This window comes from Notothenia coriiceps, unplaced genomic scaffold (genome assembly GCF_000735185.1).
Source record: "Notothenia coriiceps isolate Sejong01 unplaced genomic scaffold, NC01 NC01_scaffold00037250, whole genome shotgun sequence".
NCBI classification, from domain to species: domain Eukaryota; kingdom Metazoa; phylum Chordata; class Actinopteri; order Perciformes; family Nototheniidae; genus Notothenia; species Notothenia coriiceps.
Genome location: NW_011369951.1, coordinates 1,755,551 through 1,765,171, shown reverse-complemented (window position 1 = coordinate 1,765,171; position 9,621 = coordinate 1,755,551). Strand labels below are relative to the sequence as shown.

The 9,621-nt window shown below is 39.5% G+C and overlaps 1 protein-coding gene across 1 annotated transcript in view; it reads left to right on the top strand.

Annotated features, from left to right (window-relative positions):
• Positions 1–9,621, top strand: part of kcnh8 (potassium voltage-gated channel, subfamily H (eag-related), member 8) — an 81,437-nt gene that overhangs the window by 25,078 nt on the left and 46,738 nt on the right. The window contains exons 3-6 of the mRNA XM_010796582.1: positions 921–1,052; positions 4,704–4,831; positions 5,540–5,777; positions 5,890–6,047. Of these exons, the coding sequence (XP_010794884.1) occupies positions 921–1,052; positions 4,704–4,831; positions 5,540–5,777; positions 5,890–6,047 (656 nt within the window). The remainder of the gene's footprint in view (positions 1–920; positions 1,053–4,703; positions 4,832–5,539; positions 5,778–5,889; positions 6,048–9,621) is intronic.

The following is a 9,621-nucleotide window of genomic DNA, read 5'->3' as shown; positions in this document are numbered from 1 at the left end:
CCCCCCCCCATTTTGCATTTTGAAATCCTCCCGATTTCTGAGGTCTAAAGGTTGGCAAGTATGGAGGAGGAGAGACAGACAGAACACTCCTTGCATGCGATCATGGTACTTTAATGTTAAATGCATAGAGTATATTTGCTTTACATCGTTTGAGTATGATTGACATTGCAAGTTGGTATTATTCAGAAGCAAAATAATAAAACATTTAAAAAAAAAATCAAAATTCAAAAAAATCAGCATGACGTCATAGGATCGCCGTAATTTAGAAATGAGATCGCATAGGTGTCTGAATCGAGATCACGATCTTTTTTCGATTAATCGTGCAGCACTACTGCACCGTAACATATTTTAAGACACTGATATATATGTTCACATATTTAAGTTAATATGGAAAATTTGTTGGTGAACAATTGCATATTATATTCACTGTACACATCCAGCCGACACTGAAACATTAGCATTTTTGTGTGTGTTTATGGACCATGTAATGGTGGATTAAGGTATACACTCCCTTGTTAAGCAATACTAACTAACTAAAGGTAAAATAAAATCTGTAAATTAAGTTATATATTGTAGTATGAAGTTTCCTTTCAAATATTAATGAAACTTTTTAAAAGTTATGTCGTAATAAGCCCTAGTAACACTGCTGCAGAATCAAACATGCTGACCTACAGCTCCTCTGAAAAAGCAGTCCATTGAGCAGGAGACGGGGCCTCAGAGATGGGTTCATCTCTTGCTGTGCCTGGGGAGCAGCAACGTCTATTTAAAGGCTCTGCTTCTCCTCAGGGACTTACAGCTGTAGAAAGGCTCACTAATAAGTCTGGGGATCTGTGAAACTGTTGCTATACACACACACAACCCTTCATTCATATATATCAAAGATGGTGTTTAAAGGGTTAACAGTTTTCTTTCTCTTCCAGCTGTTTTGTTCTGGTGCCTGCTCGACATTGTGCCAATTAAGAATGAAAAGGGAGACGTGGTGCTCTTTCTGGCTTCCTTTAAGGACACCACTGACACTAAAGCCAAAGCCATCCTAGGGGACAAGAAAGAAGGTCAGTGTGTAAATATTCATGTTTATGTATGTAGGATGTGGGTTGTTAATGTTTAAGCGATTCTAATCGTTGCTAAACAAGAGGATTGCACACAGGTTATACAAACAAACTTGTTTACCTCTTTGTTCAGCATATGGATTTTGGTAATATAAGGGCCATTGCAAACTACCACAGGACAGCGTTGGCACTTTTTATAGATACAAATAAATCCTAAGGCTCGATTGAAACATGACATTGTTGTTATTAACATTACACGAAGAGGCAGTTCAGCCTGGTTCTAGAGAGGTTGTACATGAGGAAACTATATACAAAGATTAATAAACAATTCAAACTTTTGAAAAGAGTATGAGAGAACAACAACCAACCTTAGACAACAACCGTAGAAGTTGAACCCAAAGATGAACAAAGCATGTGAAGCTTATACCTCTTGAATTTAAACATGAAGCCCCTCCTACAGACAAACCAAGTTAGTGCAAAGTTAAACCAATTACATTCAAAGTCAAATATCTTTGTAAAACAACAAAACACTTTCTAAATCATTATTCAAACTTTCCCATCACAAAAATATAATAAATATATATTGTTTTGAGTACTAAAACTATGAAAATCCCCCTGTGTGCTCCACTCATGGTACAGTCTAAGATACCTCCACTATAAATCCCATTGGAAGATTCCATTTCGTGTTTGACAGTGGGGACCCATGACCAGCAGGTAATGTGGATGTGAGCATTAGCAAACACATACTTAAACTAAACTAAAATATGTAATGGAATGGAATAAGACATCAATTAAGTAAGTGCTTAACATTGTGACTGCACAGTTTGCATATTGAAAATACTTGTGTTAGCATGCTAAAACAACATGTGCTTATACTACAGTATGCTAACATAACTTCGCCACAGAAGTGGGGGTAGATGAAGGTGCTGCAAAGTGCAAAAATGTGTTATGTAGACTTGGTAGTGGGTAGGAAATGTATTACTAAAGAAATAAATGTCATGATTTAAAGGGTTACAGTATAGACTTTTTTATTTCACCAAGACTTACCCTAACAGTAGAAACTGTTTTGAGTGCAGCAACAGAAAATGGATGTTGTATTGAAAAGAACAATTCATGTAGGACAAATACATGTGTTTTATATTACCATTTTATGATGCGATATGAACATTTTTGAGGTAGCAATACATATTTTTCAATATGGATTTGACGGCAGCAGGCAATTTGAGGGAGGATGATGGGCAATCCCTTCGCTCCTGTTAGCAAACGATCAATTTGCAACCGCCCGTGGGTTTACCTCCATACCCTAGATTATAAAGACACACCTTTCTGTTATCGGAGTTAATATTTGTTGTAATATTTGATTATATTTGAGAATTTGGTAATCTCTTTGTAGGTTACCCAGTGAAATGTCTTATTGTTCTATGAATGGTAGGAACAAAATGGGGATGAAGGTGTATTGTTGTTGTGCTGACTGCTATGATATCTTTGTTAGAACTTCACCTCGCTTTTTTGCCCTCCAGTATTGTATTGTCAATTATTTTTCGTCGCACAGAGCATCTAAAGGAAGCAAAGTTGCAAGCAATGTGCTCAAAATCAATTTCCTCAAAGCTTTACCTGAAGGTCAAAACCTAAGCAAAAGCCACCGTCAAAGCCTGACAGAAGGTCAGTGTGTGTTTGTTAAGTCAGCAAACCAGGCTCTCATCTCAGACCTGCCTCCTCTGGATATGCCTAATTACTCTCATTGAAAGAAGAGAAAACCGGAAGCAAGCAGCAAAGTTATTTTTGCCCATATAATGAAATGCTTTTCATAGAAAAAGGATGATGCAGCAGCATAGACTGTGAGTCTGCCCAGACCCCTAATTACGAGTCTGGGTCTGACAAGCTACTCTAAATGAGAATATGTGAATTTTTCGAAACGTATGCATTTTTATGACGTTCTCTGTGCATATTTGGAAAGGGGTGTACTCGTTTGTTTGTTTAAGTCAGTTAAATCTGGCTTGTGAAACATTGCAGCCATGAATGAAATAATTTAAATAATTTAAATGTGTGTCTTTGTATTACATAAATTCTCCTTTTTGGGACGATACATCAATTTAAATACATATTCTTTAATACTTTGTACCTTTTAATATTCCTCAGACAATCCTTTCGCACAGCTATTACAACTTTGAATTTGTATGTATTGTAAATGTGTTTGAATTTTTCATTAATTGTGTTTTACCCATTTTCTGTGTATGTTTCTTGTACACATTCTTTGTAACATTTGTTTCGAATGTTTTTTTGTTCTTTTGTTTTATTTTATAATATACAGTATTTGTTTCTTTGGAAACAAAATTGTTTTTCTTTGGAAAAGTTTGACGTCTTTGGTAAATGGCAATTGAGATAAAATGTCCAACAAAATTGAAATGTTTGGACTTGAATACATAAGGGACAAAAGAATAAACTTGCCATATATGTTTTTTTACTAAGGTTTGATTTTGCACCAAAGCAGATTCCTGGTTTTTAATTCAGAAAAGAGCATGTCATCATCAATGGAGCATTTCTATCCACACTGGGGAAGCCTTTGAAGGACGGACACACGCCTCAGATGTGACCCAGTTAGCTCCTGGTCACGACAACGTAGACAGTGTTAGCAAAAAGGGGGAAACCCAGTCTGTCTCACCTGTCTCCTTTTTCTGTCCTTTCCTCACCCCATTTTCTCTCCATAATCCCTGTTTCTCATCTATTCCAGCTGCTTTTACAGTAGACACCAATTCCCAACTCCGCTATCTGCCCTACATGGCTTCAGCCTTCCCCGTTTTACACAACACCCACCCCCTCCCCACCTATATCCCCCCTCTACCCCTATAAGAAACGCTATAAAAGTAGAGGGAAATTCATTAGATCTAAAAATAAGCATGTCTCTGTCTCTGTGCGCCTGCCGTGTCGCGTCCCCCAAGGCTGCTCTGTGTTATGGATGGACCCTGTCTGTTTGCGTCGTCTGGGGTCCACAGACACACACACACCCACACCAGGATGCACACACTTTCCAAAGGACACTCAAAAGCAGTTATCACTTCCATTCTCCAGCTTTGTTATTGCCATTATCCCCCCTCAAGCCAATGTGGCCTTAGTCCTTTCCTGTGGGTTCACAACAGAGAGAATGGGGCTCAGCAATAAAGTGCCTTCTCCCATTATCCATCTCCTCACTCTGAACACTTCACTCCTACACTATCTGCTTTATCTACAACTACAATACTCTTGGAAGAAATACACAAGCACACACGCACGCACGCACATTGCAATCTACCACAGGAAATCTACTAAACTTGACTGGCTCCAGTAGAAAGTTATTAAAGCTGGGAAATTGCAGTTTAGCTAGAAAAAGTGTTTACACAACAAAACATCAACTAATATGTATAGCTGAATAATGTAAGACCCAACAGGATACTTGACTTTTTAAAAAGCAACATGACAGTTTTGCTTTGAAATCCTGCAATTTACTCAGAAATGACATCCTTCCTGTTGAATATTCATGATTCCTCATTCAGAACCGAATGTTATGTATTTCATCAAGCTTAATGACTGGTTCACTCATCAGGAGTTAACATTGGGGGGTAAAGTATTGCAGGGGGGGATGTGTACTAAGCTTTGTGTGTTTGTGTGTGTTTACAGAGCGACGGCGCGGCAGGGTGAAAACAGGATCTGCATTCAGCTCGGCTCGTATGCGGGGAAACACGGTGCTCTACCACATCTCTGGTCACCTCCACAGCAGAGAGAAGGGCAAGATTAAACTCAACAAGGTATCATCTAACAACAGGGCAGGGTGTAAGGTCATACCAGGGTGTTCAAAAAGGATGTTTGAGGACTGTCATACAGGGAGTGAAAAGATCAATGCTGTTATTGAAGTGTAGTCGACACAATGGAAGTGCAGGGGGCAGAGCAGAAATACTGTGTCCAGGGTTTACAAAGTGAACAAAACATGTTGTACCACCTGATGCTCTTTATTAGGAACTGCAATAAATGAGAAATAACATATTTTCTTTGTAACATAAATGTAATCCCATCAGATGTTTTTTTTAAACTTAAGGATTAAAGAGAAAAACAGATATTAGGATTCCTTCGGACTGGGTGATATGGCCAACATATTCTATTCGGTTAAAAAAAATTACATATCTAATTATATGTATACATATATCACAATTTAGTATTTTTTTTTTCTGGTAATTCAGAAGACTCAAGGAATATAAATGATGACGTTGAAGTATCAGCTGACCCTATATGGTTCAACATCGATGTCATTTCATTAAGACATAATGGGTGTAGCTATAGTATTCTTTTTATGTAATTGTCTCCCACTTATTTTAAGTATAGCGCACCCTTGTGTTAAAACCACACACACAAACATGTAGCCATTGGAACTAGAGGCCAAAACAATATCTAATGTTATTGTTTACCACATATGCAACAGGTCATTTTGACAGACTGTCCTATTTTCTTACCTTGTCCAGAACGTGTTTGGGGACCCGCCGGCCCTGCCAGAGTACAAGGTAGCAGAGGCCAAGAAGTCCAAATGCATCTTACTTCACTACAGCACGTTCAAAGCTGCTTGGGATTGGCTGATTTTACTGGCCACGTTCTACGTTGCTGTGACGGTGCCTTACAACGTGTGTTTCATCGGGGACGACGACGACCTGACCCGCAGCACGACCGTCAGCGACATCGCCGTGGAGATACTCTTCATCATAGGTTAATTGCAGAATTACAATTTCTTTATATAGACTATTATCTAATTTAACGTTGATCTGTTATCGTAATAATCTGGATTCAATAACCAACACTGACTCTGTCTTTCTGCCAGACATTGTTTGTAATTTTCGCACGAGTTACGTCAGCAAGTCGGGCCAGGTGATCTTTGACGCTCGGCAGATCTGCATCCATTACCTGACCACATGGTTCATCATCGACCTGGTGGCCGCGTTGCCCTTTGACCTGCTCTATGCCTTCAAAGTCAGCGTGGTGAGTAGCTATGGCCCCCCTGGGTTTAACACGGAGCATATTTGGTGAGCAACAACACATTCAGATTGTGCATTGAAGTATTGAGGTATAGTATAGTATTGAAGAAAAATGTAAATCTTTGGGATGAATGGATTACCCCTATCCGTTCTTGGTTGCTTATAAAGTGCATCACCTCCAGCACATTTGACTTTTCATAATAGATTGTGATTCTGTGTATTGATTCCACATACTGTACAAGGACAGAGAAAACAATCAAATCTGTATCATTAAAACCAGTGTCTGTTCTGGTGGAGACTCACACATGGTCCCCTTAGGAATACTTGAATGGAGGAAGAATCAAAGATCTGCAGCAATTAGGCGGACGTTCTTGTCTCGTCCCTGGCTGAGTGATTTCACCCAATGGAAGCACTACTTCACAATAGGGAGGTTTTTATTTGTGGCTTATGGCTGGTTTTTGCTTTCTGTGTTTAAAGAAAGATATGGTGTTAACAGGCCAATATACAACATTGGATTTCATGCAATTGATATATATTTCAAATTGTTTATTGGAATCCCCATTAGCTCATCTTTCTTACATGGATGAGTGTAAAAGTGTATATATTTACAAGTCAACACTACTTACGCACAACCCACAATTACATTAGCTTTACAATACACTGCAGTTATCAACATTAGATATACCGAAATGTAATTGGACACGATTTAATAGATGTATACAACATTAGGCACAACACACACAGATAATTACAGATGGAAATAAGTGTTGTAGTACTTATTTACTTTGTACTTATCTGTATCTGTATGCTATTTAATCAGTGAAAGACTAAAATTAACAAAGTCTCTTTTTCAAAATAAGGCTCACAACAATCATGACAACACAAAAAAGGAAGTGACACATTGCTTGATATTTGACAGAGTTCATTAGATTAAATGTGTTCGAATTCTAGGAAACAATAACTTCCCTGTTGTAAAATATATCAATGAGTAAAGTGACATTTATGTAGTGTATGTGCTTTGAATCGATAGAACAACAGATATGAAAATAGCAATCGATATTGTTAGTGCTGCTCCAGGCAAAGCTTCCTGTTTGGTTTCAGACTCTATTCATGGAAAGACCACATGCCAGTAGGTGCAGATTTGGGTAAAGGGCCAGTGGGCCACATGTTCCCCTGCCGCCGCCTGGCAGAGTGGGAGGACCCGGTTCGTTTCTGATGTCTCCTCTAAGGACGGAGCATTCAGGCTGATGTCCCCTTTGAGGACATCATTTACCAAAATAAGCCAAGGGGCCTCAGCACGGCGTCTCCCTGCTGTTCCTCTACCTTTTACTTTTTGTTGTGTCCCATTTCTGCTTCTCCTATCAGCTGAACCCATTTAAACCCTTCCTAAACGTTTTGCCAGGTTTCATTTTTTGCAAGTGAATTTATTTTACGAGGGATTTCAACAAAACCTTTTTTCACCTGTTTTAAAGATATAAAAAGAGGAACTTAGAGAAAGATTATTCTGGTGTAACCTTAGAAACTGGTCACCACATTTTGTTTCTCATTTCCATAGTACAATATATTCTTTATTTCAGTTCAAGTTTTCCCAATTACTATGATTATCCCTTCACCTGATCTCAAGTTTTTCCTATTTTTGGAGAAGTACATTTTGACTGTCTCTCTATACTTCCTGTCTACTTCTTAAGTTTTAAATAACTGGTTAATCATCCATATCTCGTAATTTGAAGACACAAATAATATTGAAAGAGTGGTCAGTAATAAGATAATGCAAGTGTAACCGGTGTCGTTAAGCGTTCTCTGCGTTGTGTTTTGCGTTGTTCATGGATGACCCGAGCCAGCATACAGTTTTGACGATCTCCGTTTTATTACTGACAATCTGACAAAATATATAACAATCATCCTTATTTTAGCTTTCCCTCACAGTGACTCCTCTCACGTGGAACACTTACAAAAAGGGAAGAGGAAACGTGAGGGGCACAATATATAGGGGGGGGGGGGGAGTCCTCAAACAATAACCTCTCTGAGCACAGCCCGACCACCACTTCAGAGGTTCCGCCCACTGATCTCCGACCTTGTCAGGTATTGAACATTCAATCAAATGAAGAACACAGAATTACTTAATATAAAACACAGAATTTGTGTGATTATACAAATAAACCCCACTGCATATTTACAACTGTTACACAAGCACTAGACCCCTGCAGTGATATAATATCAAAAACAGCAATTGTTTCGCTATGCTTAACTGCTACAGTTATTGTTAAAGCTCCTGGGCCTTGAGAACTATAGGAAAACATTGTCATGCATCCTTATTTGCTCGATACCACTCCATCAATAAAATACATGATCAGTGGCTTGGATGTGATTGGTTTGTCTAAGAGCGAGGCTGCAGGGGGAGAAATAATGAGCATTTCTGTAAAGTTATTATTGCATTTATGTTAAAAAGCTGAGGGCAAGTAAGTTAATCAAGAACTTCAATGTAAACGTCACACCTGATCAGAGGAGGAAATGCGAGTGTCAGAGTTGGGATTGAAGTGGAAAAGTGGAAGGGGAAAGTAGAAAGAGGTATTGTTGGGTACACTGCTTACACTGCTCGTGGAGCTGAGAAGAAAGGGGCGTGGCGCAGCCTGCTCTCTCCATAGGTGGGATGCCGGATGGTGATAGATGGTGGAGAGGAGATGGAGCTTCTCCCCAGGGCTCGGCAGGAGGCTTCATTACCCCTCATGCTGCACCACTTCCATATTTCTCACAGCAAGAGTGTGCAGGAACCGCCATAAAACACCAGAGACGGAGAGAGAGGATCTGACTGTCCTCACATTGCCTCCTTCTACAGTAGCTTTGTTCAAACGCTCAGATTGTTTAAACATCTCTCTTAACACACACACACACACACACACACACACACACACACACACACACACACACACACACACACACACACACACATCTATTATTGACGAGGATGTAGGACAAGGAGGGTGTTTGTCACCTTTTTATTGGGTATATGTTGCGTGTGTGTGTGTGTGTGTGTGTGTGTGTGTGTGTGTGTGTGTGTGTGTGTGTGTGTGTGTGCGTGTGTGTGTGTGTGTGTGTGTGTGTATGTGCCTGCCTGCCTGCCTGCCTGCCTGCCTGCCTGAGGAGAGGTCCTCAATGGATGACCTTCACATCACATCAACAGCACACGTGGTTAAGGTGTGAAAGGGAACATTTGGGGGGATCATTAAAGTGTAAGTCAGTCGAGGGGAGTGCAGCAAAAAGCTTAGATATGTTATTGTGCGCAAAGACAGAAGATGGAGATGCTGGGGTAGAGAAATACTGAGGATTGGAGATGAATTAACAAAACAAACACACCTTTGACCTAGCACCTGATTGCTCCATTTGGTCATTTTATAATCAAGTACTCCTTCATGAAATGAGTTTCATATGGGTCATATTGTGGATTTTTGCAAGCAATTGTCAAATTCTAATTTTAGAATCTGAGAGAATTTGAACAGCCTCTAATTTTGGAGAGACCATTAAGCACCGTTTCGAGCTTTTTATCACGTGTGTGTGTGTGTGTGTGTGTGTGTGTGTGT